Source organism: Azolla caroliniana, unplaced genomic scaffold (genome assembly GCF_043228905.1).
Source record: "Azolla caroliniana isolate FFs.n. ecotype wild unplaced genomic scaffold, voAzoCaro1.0.p SCAF_8, whole genome shotgun sequence".
NCBI classification, from domain to species: Eukaryota; Viridiplantae; Streptophyta; class Polypodiopsida; order Salviniales; family Salviniaceae; genus Azolla; species Azolla caroliniana.
Window position 1 is genome coordinate 3308287 of NW_028230443.1, and position 19193 is coordinate 3327479.

Below are 19193 nucleotides of genomic sequence, written 5' to 3' on the forward strand. Positions count from 1 at the left end.
AGCGGGTTTTCATCATCATCATTAACAATCAACATAAACATCATTAACAATAAAAATAAACATACAATCACTGAAGCAAGGAAAGTGAGAGCGGGTTTTCATCATCATCATCATTATCATTAACAGTCAACATAAACATTGTCTTCATGTTATGATCGGACGGACAATGATATGAATATCATCATCTTCATTTGATGAGAAGCCCGGCGGCCCAGAGGAGGAGGAGGCACGCATGGTTAAAACTTAATGTTAGAGTTGGTTCATGGAAGCTTCTAGAAGTCCATGGGCGGCCAAATAACGACCTAGCTCACCTCAATTGGACGGTGGCGATTGCGCCGATCCTGCAGATTTAGGGCAACGATCGGACGGTCTACATCTCATCTCTCTCATCTCTGTCTGTCTGTCTGTTTCTTTCTTTCATTCCTTCCTTCCGCCATAGCTCGCTCTCGCTCTCCCTCTGCAGACACGCGAGAAGCGAGAGGCGCATCCCGCTATCTCTTACCTCCAGCTTCCCCACCCCGGTAGGCTTCTGGATCCAGAAGAAAAGCTTGCGCTTTCTCTCTCTCTCTCTCTTGCGGACATCTCAACTGTTTGATCTTTGCTTCCAACTATACGGCCTTCAGTTATACATTGAAAAGAAAGCAAGATAAGGCTTCAACTGTTTGATCTTTTCTTCAACTGTTTGATCTTTGCTTCACAACAGAGAAGCCCGCTCCGTTCCCTAGGGATCCGAAGTCTTTGATTGAGATTCTCGCTATTTCTTCTGTTTCATCCTATTCTGAGACGGATCTTCCTCTCCGAGATCTTGCGTGTCTTATTTAGAACTTACACCATGTTTGGCCGAGCTCCGAAGAAGAGTGATAACACCAGATACTACGATGTTCTGGGTGTTGCGAAGAGTGCCTCGGCTGATGAGCTCAAGAAAGCTTACCGAAAAGCAGCCATCAAGAACCATCCAGACAAAGGAGGCGATCCTGAGAAGGTTTCGTTATATATTTAGTTTTTTGTTTGATGGAAATTTATTCTGGAATTTTCCTGGTCCTTTTGAAATTTCCGATCTTCTTGTATGGAACCTTACACCTCTCGTATACAATTCTATATCATTCTGATGAGAATGTGGATCATTCAGATTAAATATATACCTTTTTAAGTTTTTGATATTTGGATGAAGTTTTTTTGTTTTTCTTTTGTGTTACTGTACTAATCTCGTAAAGTCCATCGTTTTATCCTTCCTTCCTTCCTTTCTGACGAGTATTTAGCACATTATCTGTCTGCGTTTTTTGTTAGTGTCCTGCCAATATTTTTTAGTAAAAATGATGTTTTCATTTTCTTCCATATTGAATCTTGTGTGTTTTCGATTGTTTTTCAATGATAGAGACTTATCTGTCTGTAAATGAAGCTTAAGCTTTTATGCTATTTAGATCTTTCAAATGAATGTGAAGTGAATTTCTATTAATCCATTTCATGTTTGGGTTTGTCTGCCTCTGTCGGTAAAACTCATATCGTGCATATTCTTTCAATCCGCCAGGTCAACATCTGTTCAGCATATTGTCTCAGGGTTCTGTCTATCAGTGAATGCATGCTGTGTGTATCTCTTTGAATTTTTTCATTTTAAGATATGCTTGAAGAACACGAAATCTTGAAGGTTCAAAAGTCTTTCTATTAGCATCTTTACTTAGGGTTCTGTCTGTCAGTGAATGCATGCTGTGTGTATCTCTTTGAATTTTTTAATTTTAAGATATGCTTGAAGAACACGAAATCTGGAAAATTGTATCAGCAAAGTGAGTATTTTTCGTCTTTATGTTTCAGTTTAAAGAGTTAGCACAAGCATATGAAGTCTTGAGCGATCCTGAGAAAAGGGAAATTTATGATCAATATGGCGAAGACGCTCTCAAGGAAGGAATGGGTGGTGGTGGTGGTGGTCACAACCCATTTGACATTTTTGAGTCCTTCTTTGGTGGAAGTCCCTTTGGAGGTTTGTTTCTTTTATCTCCTTGTATATTTTAAAACTACTAGTAACTTATTGGTGAATATCAGAGGATTTCTGTTTTTTCTTGTAAGAAGTTGATTAACTGGGGATTGGGAAAAGGCTGCCTGCAACGATGGTCGCTATGAAAATATATCTTGTTTCTTTTACCTATGTGATCCTTTTTTATTCTGTGGCAATCTTTCTCATCGTTTTGTGATTTCGGTTTGTTATTGCTGATAGGAGGTAGCAGCCGTGGCAGTAGAAGACAGAGGCGTGGTGAGGATGTTGTGCATCCGTTGAAGGTGTCCCTTGAAGACTTATATAATGGAACCTCGAAGAAGCTGTCGTTGGCTAGGAAAGTCCTCTGTGCAAAGTGTAAAGGGTATGCATTCATCTCTTGTTTCCTCACCCATCTTTTTTCTAGTTGTGTATCTTTATTTATCCTAAATTTGTGTTGTTTTCTCTTCATTCTGTGACAGAACTGGCTCCAAATCAGGAGCTTCAATGAAGTGTGCTGGTTGCCAAGGGTCTGGCGTGAAGGTTTCTGTCAGGCAACTTGGTCCTGGAATGATACAACAGGTGCAACATGCATGTCCTCAATGTAAAGGTTCAGGTATGTTATAAGAATATTGTTAATGGCAAAGTTGTATTAGTTGTTCCTATACTAACCTCCAATGTATGCATCAATATAGGAGAGACTATTAGCGAGAAAGATAAATGTCCCAATTGTAAAGGTGAGAAGATAGTTCAAGATAAGAAAGTATTGGAAGTACATGTAGAAAAGGGTATGCAAAATGGACAGAAGATTACATTCCCTGGTGAAGCTGATGAAGCGGTAATACATCTAGCTATAACATTAAATGTAAAGCATCTTGCGTTATCAAGGAAGGAGTAAGTTTGATGGCATTTATCTTCTTGCAGCCTGATACTGTGACTGGTGATATAGTATTCGTGCTACAGCTCAAGGAACATGCAAGGTTTAAAAGAAAGGGTGATGATCTGTTTGTAGAGCATGCCTTGAACCTTACAGAGGCTCTGTGTGGCTTCCAATTTGTTCTGCAGCATCTTGATGGACGACAGTTATTGATTAAATCAAACGCTGGAGAGATTGTGAAACCAGGTTTGTAATCTTTGCCTTTAATGAAGTTTGATCAAATATTGCTTCTAATCACTGTGTGATCTTATTTTGTTAATAGTACTAAAGAAATTAACTGTGTGTCTGATCTGTAACATTAATGCAACCATATAAATTGCTCATATCTCTTGTGCTTTGTAGAATTATTTATTAATTTTATGATGTATTTTGTTCTTATTAGAATAGAGGAGTACCCGCTCTTGTTTCTTTGGACCTGATTTGTTGTGACCTTAGCATTTACTCTGGTGTTGGTCTAGTATTACTTCTATGCTCTTCGTGAATTAATTTGTTAACATTACTATAAAACGACCATGTTCGTGAATTTATTTGTTCATGTATATTGTGGTTGATAGCATTATTTAACAATGCTACAATGTATCTGAGAAGTACTTGCACTTGTATTTCTTTGAACCATGTGAAGGTGCTTGTTTTTTGTTTAGCAGGCTGGTTGTTTTAATGCCATCTATTATCTGATCCTTTAAATTGTGATGTGTTCTTGCCCTTTATGGGCGAACTTATAGCTCATGCAACCCCACAAATAAAGAAATTTGAGCTATTCTTGCGAGTTTCCACAATTTTTAGCTTTTTTTGGTGAACGTTACTTGTTATTTTGTAATACCATATTTTGTTGTAAAATTGGTTAATCATTCATCAAAAGCATTATGCATAAAAATAGTTGAAAGCTTTGTAAACCTTACAAATTAACCATTTCTATTTGTAATTGTTCTCTACGGAAGATGATTCATTTTTTATATTGCAGATCAATTCAAGGCCATTAATGATGAAGGCATGCCTATGTATCAGAGACCATTTATGAAGGGCAAGCTTTATGTTCACTTCTCTGTAGAATTTCCAGAATCTGGCTCTCTCTCTGCAGACCAGTGTCACGCCTTAGAAGCAATTCTACCTGCTAGGCCAGTCAATGGGCTGACAGATATGGAGCTGGATGAATGTGAAGAGACGATCTTGCAAGATGTGAATATGGAAGACGAGATGAGAAGAAAGCAACAAGCTGCACAAGAAGCATATGAAGAAGATGATGAAGCAGGTGGTGGTGGTGGTCCACGTGTGCAGTGTGCTCAACAGTAGAATGAATTATTGTTCTTGTTATCATCGTTCTTCTCTAGTCATTATCGTGAGTTCATACATTACTGCAAATCTTTATAACAGGTCTGATGCCTTTGATATCTATGTAGCAATATGTCTGATTTTGGCTCCACTGCGATTTTGTTCTCGTTGTGTATTGATGCCATAAAACAATGTCGTCTAATTATACTTAATACGAACTAAATTTTATTTTGATGGCAAGTTGCCAAGTTCTTTTATTCGGGTGTATATTTGAATTTTTGTTCAGGCAACTTTCTTGAAGACCTCATTTCCTAGAGGATAACCAAAAATATTAAGAGGTGGATGTAATGTTGCATCTGATTAGCTTGGTAAACCTAAGATCTTGGTAATTAAATTTTGCAAGGGTTATGCTCTGGTCGGAAAATACAAACTGAAATAAATAGTTCATAAGGATTTGTGCGTATGCTTTTTGTAAAGTCTTCTTGTGAGATAATAAATATACTAACTTGAATTTTCTTTTATGAATCTTGTGTGGGAGACTTGAATGAATATGAGTTCTTTGATGTAGCTTCATGAGAACCGTTTTCAAACTTAGTAATGAGTTTTTTTCAATCCTCCAAAGTCACTTTTCTTCATGCAAAGAGCTGTTTTTATGGTAGTCTGTAGATCATTAAGATTTTGGTTGGAACCCCAACTATGTTGAATTCTTTGAACAATGAGCTTCTTGTCTCAACTCCACAAAAGACTATCAAAATGTGTTGCGTTGTTTCCGTAAAATGAATATTCCGTCTATGATTGATGTACATACTAGCATAAAAACAGCTCTTTCCTTCATGCAAAGAGCTGTTTTTATGCTGTTTTATAGATCTTTCAGATTTTGGGTGGAACCCCAACTCTGTTAAATTCTTTGAACGTGAGGAGCCAGTTCTTTGAACTCCACAAACAACTATCAAAATGTTTTGCTTTGTTTCCATAAAGTTAATATTTGGTTGCTAGTAATGAAATCCATCAATTTCATGTAAATTACCATTTTGAAATTCTTAGAAATATATGGTCGTGCAATATGTAATGATAAGCATGCCATTTTGTGTGATTGTTCTTAGGACTTGATGGATACTAGTTACTAGTTAAGTTTGCAACCAGGCAAACCATGAATTCAGGTTTGAAGGTAAGTGAATTTATTATTAGGGTTATTTGTATGAATCGATTTTGCATATGATGCTTCGTAGTTGTATTTCTTAATGTTATAATGGAAATTAAAAAACCAACTCTTGATTCTACCTAAGCAACTAAGTAATTATAAATGTAAAAGTTTGTGAAGTTCAACTCAATATTTGCAAAGTTTCATTTGTTAAGTTAGCATTTCTAATATGTTGTCTAGTTTATATTTGTATTCGAAGTGTAACTCTTTCATAATGTTTTTCATAGAGAACACATGCAAACTAGAACCATAGCAATACTAAAACATATTCCCATAATAGTCTTTCCATCCTGTGAAGTATTTTTGCCTCATCGAAGGATTTTGTAAGGATCTTTTCGAAGAGAGTGATAACGGACTGAAGATGCATAGATTTTATTATTGCTTTCAGAGGTCGAATACAATCGATATGATAAAAAATATAACATTTTTATGTTGCAAACTAGAAATCACATTGTGACCGTGAGATTTTTGTGCAAGGATTGGGTTTGGTTGAAGATGTGTAAACAAGAGTCATGATTGGTGGGTTCCCGTTAGGTTCAACCTTGTTGTGTTAAGTCCCACAACGGGTGCAACCATGTGTTTAACTGTCACTACAGAAAAAAAGCCAAATATCTCTTGTATATTAAAGATCAAACAAATGTTGTCTATCGAGCATCTTGGTTTTTTAAGTCTATGGTGTTCAACCACCCCCATAGAAATAGAGATTGGAGAAGGGAGCATCCCCCATAGAAATAGAAAAATTCAAAAGATCGCTTGATTGTACATCCAACCATTTTGTACCATGAATCATAGCAATTAGTAGTGAAGAAAGGCTTCATCTTCAGGATGGACCCATCTAATGTTAATAACTCGACCTCTTCCACCAATTGGAACTTTCAAGCAAGGACTAGCATCATTCTATTGGAAGACAATACACGTAGGTTCATTAAATGCCCTATAGCTGATATAATTTGGAAGTACTTGTAATAGATTCGGTAAACTGTAAGTATTATCCCTTTTATTTGAGGCCTTAATAATTGGCTTAGTCTGTTCAATATGGTCTAAATCTTGTTCCATTTTTTAAGATATTGGAGATTGCAGCACAACTTGGAATATGCATAATGTTTTCATGTTGGATGATAGATATAGGGTGAAAGCCTATGTTAAGGAAGTTGAAAAGCATCCTCATGCAGAATTTTTGGATGTTGATGCATGTGGGGATCATTTCCTCAAATGCATATTCAGGTTTTCTAATGGCCTTACAAGATATCCCTCTACCTACATACGTAGACAAAGCTAAGAAGTTGTAATAGTGGGGTTTCATACAATTAATATAAATTATGCTTCTTTTACCATATATATATATATATATGGATTTTTATCGTCCACAGAAGATCCATTGCGATCCATAATTATTCTTAGTGTAACCATATGATTGACCTTGGTATGTTTTGGTGTATAGTCTACTTGAACAAGTGCTTATTGTGATGATGTTCAACCCATGAGGTAATATTTTGCTACATGATAGTGCTATATAACTTGGCCAAGTAAAGTGTATCTTTACATAGTGTTACTTCAACCCACATATATCCTTTGCAAGTAAAGTGTATCTTTACATATTGTTACTTCAACCCACATATATCTTTTGCGCTATGTAATTTTCCGAGCCCTCACTATAAACATAGGTTATTCCTTCATGCCCGATATTTCTTTTGGTGCAAAGCCTTATAGATTTTATGATGTAGCTATCAGTATTACATTTATGCTTACCTTCATGTTCTCAAGTTCTCAACCATTATAGTATATATATATATATATATATATATATTGTGAGCTATGTCACTTAATCTGAAGCCTTTATTCCATGGATATCCTCTACAATTCTAAATCATGATTTTCAAACTTGAGGCAATCCCATAGGTTATCACTTGCTATGCATTTTGAGTTCCTTTCATAGTTTAATAGGTTTGGCTTCTTCATTCTTGCTCCGTTGTGGTTCGATCTTACATTACATGTACGTTGGAAAGTTATTCACAAGACCTTTATATGACGATGCCAAAAGGTAGAGACGTGATGTTATCAGTGAGCAAGGACATGGTGATTAGAACATCTGAAGTATCTTGAAGCTATGTAGGTACATGTTGGTGGGGTAGGTTGGATGGATTATAGTCTATGGGAACATGTAAGATGTATGGCAAATGCTATTTGAATGTGAATGCAGATGCAACAATTGAGTGTGATAAATGTGATGTATGTAATTGTAGTAAATGTTGACTCTAAGGATGTTTTGAAAATGAGAGTGAATAGATGATGTATTCTAATGGTAAGATACCATTAATTTCATGGGTTAAACAATGGGGAGAGCCTAGAGGTGTACTACAAGAGGACAGTGTAGAAGATGTCGTTGTTGGTCCTAGTGGGTACTATGAAGTGATTTTGACTATAAGGATGTTTTGGTACCCCTTTTTCAATTTTATGATATTATGGAGTGATTGTGCATTTCAATGTTAAGATGCTATTAATTTCTTGGATTAAACAATGGGTGAGAGGTATAATGTGAGAAGCTTGTTTGTTGGTCCCCATTATTAGAATGAGGTGATTTTGTGAACACTTATTTTAAAGATTTTCGGTAGTTTATAAAAGAATTCTATTTCATATTGTACATTTGAATATGGTAGTGGAATTTCAAGAAATCCTTACTTCGGAGTGTATAGTATGGGTAGAAGTACAATGCAATCAATTGTTCCCGTGACAAGTGGTGCATCATAAAGATTGGAATCCCACCTCATGTCATTCTACCCACCTTTGACTCACGAGTAAGCAAAAAAGAAGGGTGGATCTTCATTAGCGAACAAGTGAAAGCTTTGCCAATTGTCCCCATAGAAATAACATCTAATTATGATCCAATGATATGAATTATGCTCCACAGGGTTTTTCTCTCATTTGGAATTTGCAAAGAATGGAGGCTCAATATCATTATATAACATGTATACTTTGGAATATGAATAAGGGACGGTCGATCTAGTTAAAGGTATGCCCTCGTATGCTTTAGCCATGTTATAACCTTCTCTTGGGGTTCTTTTGTAGGTCATTGTTTTACTATTTCATGGCCAAAATGTCCTAAGAAGTGCAATGGAGAAGGATACACATGAGGGAACCTAGTAGCATATGAACACCGATGGCATACAATTTGAGATTACAATTAGTAATTGACCATTCATTGAATTCAAACACAAGTGCAAAATGATCTATGGTATCCCTAGTCATTCAAAGAAAGTTGTCACTATGCATAAAATATATTATGTCCCACCTACAACAAATATATCTATAATAAGAAGGGGTTTGAGCCATGAATCCATTTACTCACAATTGACCCTAAGTATGTAGCTCGAAGAGTATACATGATAGATTGCATTGATGTCGTCTAATCACCATCACAAGAAGCATGGAAATCTTCCATCAATAATCCCCATATGCCAACTCTAAGTTTGTAACAATAATATTCTTTCATTTGCCACATATACTCCTACTATCCATAATAGTTTATCATTACACAAATTCTCAATAACAATTTGTTGACCCAAAACATCCCTTGTGATTGAGATAAATTCTTTACAAACAAACCTTCTTGATTTATCCCTTCATAAAACAAAGCATAGCCCTAATCACAAATCATGGAACCAACATTTTTATGTTCCTTATATTCAATTGCACATAAAACCATTCCAATCAATTCGAATTACATTTCTCCACAACTCCCGCATTTTAAACTTAGAACAAATCCCACGCACATTCCAACTGGTCGCTTTCATTCCTTATGACTTTGTTTTGATTTGAGGTTCACACAGTTGTTAAAAAAACAAGTATTTTATACTTTGAATACACTTTAGAATGCTTTGAAGTATATTGCATTCTAGAATAGCCATTTAAAAATGTTTCAAGTATTTTACATATTAAACGTTTCCAAAAAAAATTTAAAATATTTTTAAAAATAAAAACTTTAAATTTTATGAAGTATTTAGTGTATTCTATGTAATTAACATATTTTACCTCTAGAATACGTATCACAAGTTTTTAGAAAAACAATATATCTCACAAATTAATATCTATAGTTTGAACTTTGTATTAACTTTGTAACATCTCGTTGTGTAAGGAGTTTTCGTTTTGTGAGCTTCTATCATCTCAAAAACCTCCATATTTTGAGCACTTATGACCTCACATGTATTCTTCTCGGTTCTTGTTTTTAGGACATTTGGCCATGCAATAGCAAAACAATGATCCACACAAGAACCCCAATGTAGCTTATAAAGTGTGACTTGAATGAAGCATATGAATATGACATGCGTTTAACCAGATTAGCCTTTCCCCTTATTCCATGTTATATAACAATATTAGGCAATGGCATAAGAGGTGACACTACAATCTTGGCGATGACGCTCTCTAACGAAGTTTGCATCAACTCCGCACATGATGAAATGGACGATGTGTTCACATCTATCCATACTAGACACTCGTGGGTAAGGATATCTCGGAAACATGCGGAGAAGATCCTCTAATAGAAGGGAAACGGTGCTAGAATTCTTTTTTTTTGTGTGTGTATAGAAAGAGGTGTTTTAGTTTTGGGGGGAAGGAAGGTGAAGATTTTTTCCGTTGAAAGTTCAACAGATTCGATGCCATTTGAGAGTGCAGAGAAGAGATGCCAATGTGCAGAGTAGATCGATGGCAATATTGAGGGGGGTGTGTGGTATGGACAAGGTTTTGTATGCTTCCCAGGAGGTGGCGACGGGAGTGTATAGGATAAGAGACAGACGAGGTTCGGGTACGAAGGCAAAAGCCCACGCTCAATCGGACCGCGGAGGACCATATCAAATGGAAGAGCTGACATTTGTAAACCCTAAACCCTAAACCCACCCTAGAAGAAGCGGAAGGTTCCCGTGGGCACCCCCCCCCCCCCCCCCCACCAAGCGGATCACCGCCCACTATGCTCCCGTTGAGCGGCCGGACAAATGTCGGACAAATACATAAATTATAGGAACACTACTCTGTTCCCACAGAATCAATACATAATTTAATACATACTACTACTCTGTTCCCACAGAATCAATACATAAATAATACTCTACTCTGTTCCCATAGAATCAACAAAATACTCTGTTTCTACTCCTCACCACTACCAGTAAAGACTCAGAATCAGAATCATCAGGATCAGGATCAGGATCAGAATCATAATCATAATCAGAAGAATCAGAATCAGAATCAGCATCAGAAGAAGAAGGAGGAGGAGGAGGAGGAGGAGGAGGAGGAGAGAGACAGGTCGTAGTTGGGGGGCGGGGCGGGGCGTTTTATCCATGGATGGGAGCTTTAGTAGCCCCTCTTCACCCGCAGGACCCAGGCTATGGCGACCTGCTGCGCAGAGGAGCGTGAGGAACTCGTGGTCCTCCCTCTCCAAGCAAATCGTGGCCTGGAACTCTTCTTCTTCCTGCGCTCTCTCCTCGGCCACTTCCTTGGTCAATTCTATCCTCTCTGAAAGGTTAGTTGTTCATTCATTCGTTTTCCGTTTCCTGGCTAAATATTAGCTTTTTACTAAGAACATCCTTTTAAAAAAAAAAACAAACTGCCAATCATATGTCTTTCTTTCCTTGTTTCTGTCGTCTCTGTTCCATCGAGTAAGATCATCAGATTCTTCCATAGTTTATTTTGGTATGTTTGTTCGGGTTCAGTTAATTTTCCATATTCTTTCTTTTTAATTCCTGCCCCTTTTCACTTTGCTAATATTTTCTTGATATCTCATGGTTAGATCATTTGTACATTGTCTTACTCCAAATTCCGTGTCTTGCTTATACACAACATTTAAATGTAATTCTGTTGCTAGTATAGTATTTTCAGTATGAACCTCAGTATTTATGTATTGGCGTCAATAATCTTCTTGTATGAGTCCTGTTGTTTACATTTTAGGGACAAGCTCACTTGATTTCTGTAGCTGAGATGCTTGGAGGGTAATTTCAGTACCAGTGGCTCAGTAAAAAAAGGAAATCCAATGCTTCTATTATAGTATTTTGGTATTGTTGGAGTCTAATGGTTTGTGTGATGTTATCAGATTAGCAAAGTGGTTCTTTCCTTTCGTAGTTTTCAATGCTTGGATGGTAACTCTGCTATGAATTTAATTGTTTATAGCTTAGAAACAACATTTTCTTCCTTGTATTTGAGTTTCTAAGCTTGGATAGTATTTTGGTATGAATCTCAGATCAAAGCCAATATTCTAATGAGATCTGATGCTTCTGTGATAGTATTTTGGTATGTTATTCCAAATTTAGCTGATATGCAGCATTTTTTTATGACTTCTATTAGTTCCAATGCTTGAATACTGCCCTGCCATGACTTTGAGATCAACACTAAACTTTTTATGTAATCTGTTGTTTCTTTGATTGTAGATTGCATGCTAATCTAAATATGTTGGACCATTTTGTAATTCTGGTGGTTTCTTTCGTCAAGTTAATTATATTGGTTTTATTAATATAGTTATGATGGTTTGCTAAAAAAGGAAAACAGCATTTGAGTAGGTGTAAATGAGCAATTTGTATCAAGCAAAGCTAAATATACAGATGTGCATTACTATAGGAGATGTTGATGAGACATAAACTAGTTCTAGTTAAAGCGGAGGCCACATTAACTGAAATATGATCATTCTAGTTAATGGGTTATAGTCTAATTCCTATTCTGAGTAAGGGTTTTATTAATATAGTTATGATGGTTTGCTAAAAAAGGAAAACAGCATTTGAGTAGGTGTAAATGAGCAATTTGTATCAAGCAAAGCTAAATATACAGATGTGCATTACTATAGGAGATGTTGATGAGACATAAACTAGTTCTAGTTAAAGCGGAGGCCACATTAACTGAAATATGATCATTCTAGTTAATGGGTTATAGTCTAATTCCTATTCTGAGTAAGGGTTTTATTAATATAGTTATGATGGTTTGCTAAAAAAGGAAAACAGCATTTGAGTAGGTGTAAATGAGCAATTTGTATCAAGCAAAGCTAAATATACAGATGTGCATTACTATAGGAGATGTTGATGAGACATAAACTAGTTCTAGTTAAAGCGGAGGCCACATTAACTGAAATATGATCATTCTAGTTAATGGGTTATAGTCTAATTCCTATTCTGAGTAAGGGTTTTATTAATATAGTTATGATGGTTTGCTAAAAAAGGAAAACAGCATTTGAGTAGGTGTAAATGAGCAATTTGTATCAAGCAAAGCTAAATATACAGATGTGCATTACTATAGGAGATGTTGATGAGACATAAACTAGTTCTAGTTAAAGCGGAGGCCACATTAACTGAAATATGATCATTCTAGTTAATGGGTTATAGTCTAATTCCTATTCTGAGTAAGGGTTTTATTAATATAGTTATGATGGTTTGCTAAAAAAGGAAAACAGCATTTGAGTAGGTGTAAATGAGCAATTTGTATCAAGCAAAGCTAAATATACAGATGTGCATTACTATAGGAGATGTTGATGAGACATAAACTAGTTCTAGTTAAAGCGGAGGCCACATTAACTGAAATATGATCATTCTAGTTAATGGGTTATAGTCTAATTCCTATTCTGAGTAAGGGTTTTATTAATATAGTTATGATGGTTTGCTAAAAAAGGAAAACAGCATTTGAGTAGGTGTAAATGAGCAATTTGTATCAAGCAAAGCTAAATATACAGATGTGCATTACTATAGGAGATGTTGATGAGACATAAACTAGTTCTAGTTAAAGCGGAGGCCACATTAACTGAAATATGATCATTCTAGTTAATGGGTTATAGTCTAATTCCTATTCTGAGTAAGGGAAAATCTAGGGTTTGAAGACGTGAGGTTGCACCCCGAATATCACCTTATCAAGAATAGTAATTCCTAATATACCTCTAGTCTTCAGTTGCCTACTGCGCGTAACATCCTGTTAACTGAAGTAGATCTTCACATTGGTTGAAAATTTCGAGTTCTTTCATGTCTTCTCCTTTCTGATTCTCCATTTCTGCTGACATGATAGGTATGTGAAATCACTAAATTTAGGAGTCCTACAGGAAATGAAAGGCATAAGAACAAAGGCATGTAAAAAGTATTTTCTCCAGGGGGTACGGTAGATCATACATACAAAATTTATCAACTTAAGAATGAAGTACTAGTTTTTGGTTTTAATTTTTTTTATTTGAATAATGTGTAGGAGCGCTATTGCTTGGATTTATTGAGGAGCTACGAAAACTTGGTTTGTTGAAAAAGTTAAATTAAAAATCATAGTGGCATGGAATTTCCAGGAACGTATTTATTCATTTAGACTCTTAGCATTCAGTTGGTCTGTCGTTACTGTCATTCAGTGCCTGTTACAGATGAATTAGTTTGGAACATAGTTACATTCCCAGGTCTTTATATGCATTGACAATGTGTCAGACTTCTTATAACCTCAAAGTAGATAGTGTGTTGTGAATATATTGTACTATGTTAGAGCTATTACTAAATAAGCATTCTTTTTTACTATTAGGGTCAGCCATAACAGAGCTAGCACACATATCAATGTTAATATATCTTTTTTATTTTGCATCAAGCATTGTCAAAATGAAGATCCAATGGCTGCCATGCTCTACTACTGCCAGAGAAACATCTGTTGTACATGTTTTATGATGTCTTACTAAAGGCTAAGAAGCTATGATATGCTTGTGAAAATATCCTCATTTTAGGCTTTCTAAACTTAAGGATTCCTCTCCCAAAGAGTTCGTGGGGGGAATAGACGCATGTGTGATTCGAGGAAATGAGAGAATGATAGCATTGCACCTGACAATCTTAATCAGGAGGCCACATTATACCGAAATACCATATAACCATCTCTTCTACAAACAGATAAACGAGTCACTAACCATTGCTTAACTAAAATGCTATTTCTATTATCTCCCCTTAATTCCACTCATCATCTTAAATCTCCTTGTTTTTCGTCTCCTTTATATTGTAGGTATGCATGATAAGTATGATTAAGGTGCCAATCTAGGTCTTGAACATGTAACCCAAAAAGTTGATATAGACTTTTGATTTGTTTAGGTAGACTCTCTGTCAATGATGTTGAAGGCAAAAGATTCAATGCGAACATACTTAAAAGGTCCGATTGGTAGTCCTCTTGTAGAATTTTCCAATCAGAAATTCCTTAGTGAGGACACAGGAGATGGGGATGGTTCAGCTGTTTTTTCATCATTCTCACTCACTACACATGGTATTCATCTTTTCTTTGAGGAATTTTGGCGATTGTGCAGAAGTAAAATTACAATGTAATTACAATGTTAGTATGCTAAACAAGGTCTAATCAATTCTAGGAGCTGTGTAATGGCCAACCCCACTACCAATCCAAAAACATCTATTGTGAAAGGAAAGCTGAACTGGACTTTATAGAAATTCCAATGGGTTTTGTACATCTATTATAAAACCATGTTTTCTGGGAGAATGAAGAAATTTGACCTGCTAACATATTCCTGTTAATAATTGAGATCGTACAGGAAAACAATCTATTAATAAATAGATGCAATGGCCTTTCAATGCCACATAATGTTTTTGTAATGTGATGTAACTTTACATAACCTGCATTGCTTGTGGAAGTTATGTTTCCGTCTGTTGAATGTCTTCTCAAAGAGTGTTGATCCTCGGAGAAATGGATTGTAGTTTTTTTAGTCAAGTGTTACAAGTTCCATTTAAAAAGAGTTGGGGACGCAGCTTAGGAATATAGTCAGGTTGGGTGCTTCTTGGCCTGGAAGACAAGTGAGAACACAGAAACCTTTGGCAGGACATTAGCGTTGAGACTCCTCAACTTCCTCATCTTGAGCTACTAAAGCCACTTTGAGATATATACTCATCCCCTTGCCTATCCTTTGTAGTTATATTTATAAGCACATCATGTACTCGAATCGAGGATGTGTATTGGGATTCCAGAGCCATTATTTGGTTTTCATTGGGTACAATGCAAGAGAGATCTCAATCAGGCCAAAATCCTTCAAATGGATTAAAGGTGGCACCATATTTTTTAGTGAGTCCATCCAGTTTCTTTGTAGTTCAAGCTTTCACATTTGTTGACCTCCCGCAATACAATTCAGTTTCTAAATGCAGAGACTAATGGGTAAAGAGGGCAGATAACATCCTGTTGCTCTGTCTCAATGTTTCTTTTACCCCTGTGTTTCTGGGAGTCTCCAAAATGACCATTGGTGCTGTCCTTTTCTCAATATCAGCTATAATAGATGGTTTTGTGATCCTTAATGATGTATCCTCAGTTGTCAACACGATTTTGATCAGCAATACTATGTTGCGAGAATCTGTATTGTTAGATATAATCAATGATCAGCCCCAAGTTGTAAATCTATCCCCATATGTGCTCTTAGAGTGCACATTTTGTGATAGCGCCCCAAATTAGGTCCAAGGTATGGTCCAAGGTATAGAAAACACTCTTAAAATTACGTGACGTTTATGTTTCTGCTTATTGATGCTTAGTCTATTTGTTGACCCAATGCACGAGGAGTGTCCAGTATCATATATATTGATGCAAATGTTCCTAACCACAGCAGTCCTGCTCCACAAGTCTTTGAGCCTTTAGGATAGCTAGAACTATGATGCGAAACATTTGGTTGGAAGCTCCTTACCATCTTCACAGTTGAGTATGTGCATGGAGAGTTCAAATATATCCATCATAATCTGCATTAAAGAGAGCCAATGTGCTGTAGAAATCCATCAGAATCCTGAACTCTCCTAGATTGAGCTTTTTTGTCCTATCTTGAGAAGAAACGGAAGCTTGTGAAACAAGGTCAGACTGATACAATACCAGTCATTAAATGAGTATTTTAAATGAGTATGCAATACTCATTTAATGACTGGTGAAGGTGAGAAGCATATGCATGGTGCATAGTGGGTGGGCACCAGATGGAGATACATATTCTGTGGCATCCGATGAAGCCTCTTATGAACCATGTGTGGGTATGTGAGAATAGTGTTCTGTTGCCAGCCAACAAAAAACTCTTCCAAATAGCCAGAAATCACAATCATGTGTGTGGAATTGAAGGATGGATGTCTTATAAGAAAACACGCACGCATACACATTATGCAGGTATTTGTTCATGACAAATAGATGCATGCATTGTATCTTGGTCATTTGAAAAATGGTAGTAATGTAAGAAGTGATTTCTATTGAAAGTTCACAGGATGGAGAGATATCACTCACATGCCACATTTGTGACATTTATCATTTAGCATTTGTTAGTAAGTTTTGTGGGTGTTTTGCCATCTTTATTTCATTTATTTACACTGATGGTCTCTTCTTTATTAACTCCTCAACAGAGATGCTAGCTAAGGAAATACTGGATATGTTTATGTTGGAAATCCAAATCAAGGTATTTAATTCGTATTGAATGAGTCTTTTATGCTTGTGCCTCTCCTCAACAGAGATGATAACCTACACTTGTTGCTGTATTTGCAAAACTATTTGGCTTCATAGCCCTGTGCATTCACATGATTTTTCTGGATGCTTTCGTTTGTAGTGGCTGATTGTCTCGGAGCTTCATTCATTGTTATATTTAGGAGTCGAAGATGAATATGAAGGGAAAAAAACTTCAGAAAGGATGATGCATGATATACTTGTGCAAACTAATTTAAAGATTCCAGGTGTAATTCTCGGAGGACAAACACAAGATGTTGACATGGGATTTAAAAGAATTTCTGGAGAAGAGATAAAACGGGAAGTTCTACAGGTAAAGCTACCATATGGTTCCTGAAAACAGGAAATGGATATGTAAATGTACATTAAAAAGGATTACAAAGTAATGTTGAGAATCATGATATTTATCCTGAGAACATTCAAACAAGGATATGATATATAACATTTTTGACGAAATGTAGCTAGAATGTAATTAAGAGGAAAACTTAATATAGGATTTGGATTCAAAACTTGTTGATTGTGAAGATGGTTGCAGATGTCTATATCGTCCACATGGTCAAAATATGACCCAGTTTGTAGCTTGTGCCTGAAGAACTGTAACCCTGCAATTGAATAATCCACTCCCATAGAAAATTCATAGGTCTTCTTGAAGTCGAGTTACAAAATCTTTGTTTCTATTTGTTTCAGGCCACCGACCCTGAAAGTGAAGATTTTGTCAGGGTATTGTGATCTATGTTATGTGGAAATTAATGCTTTTCAGCTCACCAACCCTGAAATTTGAAGATATTGTCAGGGTATTGGGATCTATGTTTTGTGGAAATTAATGCTTGTTCTCTCATTTATTTAAACCATGCTAATTGATTGGATTTTTACAAGAACTAGTTTTTAGAATTGAACCTGTGATAATGTACATATGTTACACTGAATGGCTTTTTGAAGTTAAACTTGTATGATTGATTTTTTGGTTTAAAGTTTCAAGCTTGAATTTTATAAGCTACAGGTATATTTGACTGCTTGGCTGGCTGAAGTAAACATAAACAAGAGAAGGTAAGCAACTCTGATGTGAGTGATCTTACCTCAAAAGTCTTTCTAAAAATGAAATAGTGCAAAACAAATATATTATTGAACTGCATTTTTGTATGCATTATTTAGGATAATATAAGGGCTGTTTGTGACCATATGATGGCCATTGCTCATCATGATGCTCTGACTATATGACTATATGAGATTTGAAGAAAACTGTATTTATCAGTGAGTCTCTTGCAGGCGGGACAGAATTTTGAAAAGCATTAGTGATGAGATCCAAGTCAATCTGTCAGCTTCAGTCTAATGCAATCTTTGACTGATTGAACCAGGGAAGCTAAGCAATGCTGTCTACTTTGAAATTATTCCCAGATGGTCCAGAGGATGATTCTGTATATATCAACTATTTGTAATCAGTGAAATGATACAATAGAACAGAAACATCTGCTAACAAACAAACAGGCTTGGGCACAGTTGTACTGCATCATGCTTGTTTTCCATGTGGGATGCATATTAGGGTGCCAGAGATACATAAACATGAAATGTTAGGGGTCACTTAGTTTCATATTTACAATTTTACATTTATCCAGTAAATGGACACATCACTTGCAAGTTTTTTATTCTTCATCCATGCAATGTAAATCTATACAGGTGGATTACTTTAAGCTTCATCCTTGTTGCAATGTGATAGAGACTGTTCTATTTATCACAATGATTATATAGGGAATGCTTGAAAGTTCAAGATGCAATAGAATAAGTATGTCAAGTAAGTCGAGTAATGTTTACATGGTTTTTTTTTGTAAAACAAGATTGGGAATTCTGAATGGTTATTACTGGGGAGACTGTGGTACCCCACCCCCCTTATATTAATATATTGGTGCATCTGACCATATTAAGTTGTGTTTCAAACAAGCAGCTCCTAACTTGAAACTTATTCAAAATACATTTAATGACAATATAGATAACCCACCCATTGGGAACATCTTTTCTAAGCAAAACATTGGAGTAACAAAATCCCATGTCTATTGGAGCTACCCAAAAACAGAATTCTCCAATGCATTAGAATCATGGTTGATTGCTATGTTTTCGACCAATTGATTACACTACTGTGAGATTTGTCAGATACTTGGAAGGGAGAGAAAATGGTTGACATGAATTCCATAGCATTACACCTTGAAAGTTATTCCCTAGAGTAACTTTTATCCATGCGCGATGGCCCTTCCACTTGGCGACATTAGTATCAGTGAGGCTAACTTTCATCCCTGAGTCTGGCAGTCAAGCTGCTGATTTATGTCCAGCCTGTGCAGGTTCAATCTCCACGGTTCACCCATTCAATAATTTAGACATTCTTATTGTTTGGAATATAG

General features: G+C 36.1%; 2 protein-coding genes across 3 annotated transcripts; both read left to right on the forward strand.

Annotated features, from left to right (window-relative positions):
* The first annotated feature begins 719 nt into the window (after positions 1 to 719).
* LOC147860806 (dnaJ protein homolog 2-like) lies at positions 720 to 4406 on the forward strand. The gene is made up of 7 exons (XM_087323393.1): positions 720 to 982; positions 1810 to 1975; positions 2210 to 2351; positions 2449 to 2582; positions 2662 to 2804; positions 2891 to 3089; positions 3865 to 4406. The coding sequence occupies exons 1-7, from the start codon at positions 833 to 835 to the stop codon at positions 4191 to 4193; spliced, it is 1263 nt and encodes a 420-aa protein (XP_087179519.1). The 5' UTR covers positions 720 to 832; the 3' UTR covers positions 4194 to 4406.
* Positions 4407 to 10675: 6269 nt separating this feature from the next.
* LOC147860807 (uncharacterized) lies at positions 10676 to 18495 on the forward strand. Of its 2 annotated transcripts, XM_087323531.1 has the most exons (8): positions 10676 to 10882; positions 13396 to 13480; positions 13570 to 13611; positions 14436 to 14604; positions 16707 to 16759; positions 16907 to 17116; positions 17804 to 17850; positions 18070 to 18495. In XM_087323531.1, exons 1-8 carry the CDS (start codon positions 10701 to 10703, stop codon positions 18131 to 18133), a joined length of 852 nt encoding a protein of 283 aa, XP_087179657.1. In that variant the 5' UTR covers positions 10676 to 10700; the 3' UTR covers positions 18134 to 18495. The 2 variants fall into 2 exon arrangements, with proteins under 2 accessions (XP_087179657.1, XP_087179658.1); XM_087323532.1 differs by lacking the exon at positions 13570 to 13611.
* Positions 18496 to 19193: the final 698 nt, after the last annotated feature.

Excerpts from the sequence above, each read along its gene's own strand:
- LOC147860806 (XM_087323393.1), top strand. The coding sequence starts at position 833 with ATGTTTGGCCGAGCTCCGAAGAAGAGTGATAACACCAGATACTACGAT. Across the intron at positions 1,976-2,209 it reads TGGTGGAAGTCCCTTTGGAG|GAGGTAGCAGCCGTGGCAGT; the intron begins GTTTGTTTCTTT and ends TATTGCTGATAG. Across the intron at positions 2,583-2,661 it reads TCCTCAATGTAAAGGTTCAG|GAGAGACTATTAGCGAGAAA; the intron begins GTATGTTATAAG and ends GCATCAATATAG.
- LOC147860807 (XM_087323531.1), top strand. The coding sequence starts at position 10,701 with ATGGATGGGAGCTTTAGTAGCCCCTCTTCACCCGCAGGACCCAGGCTA. Across the intron at positions 10,883-13,395 it reads AATTCTATCCTCTCTGAAAG|GTATGTGAAATCACTAAATT; the intron begins GTTAGTTGTTCA and ends CTGACATGATAG. Across the intron at positions 14,605-16,706 it reads ATTCTCACTCACTACACATG|AGATGCTAGCTAAGGAAATA; the intron begins GTATTCATCTTT and ends ACTCCTCAACAG.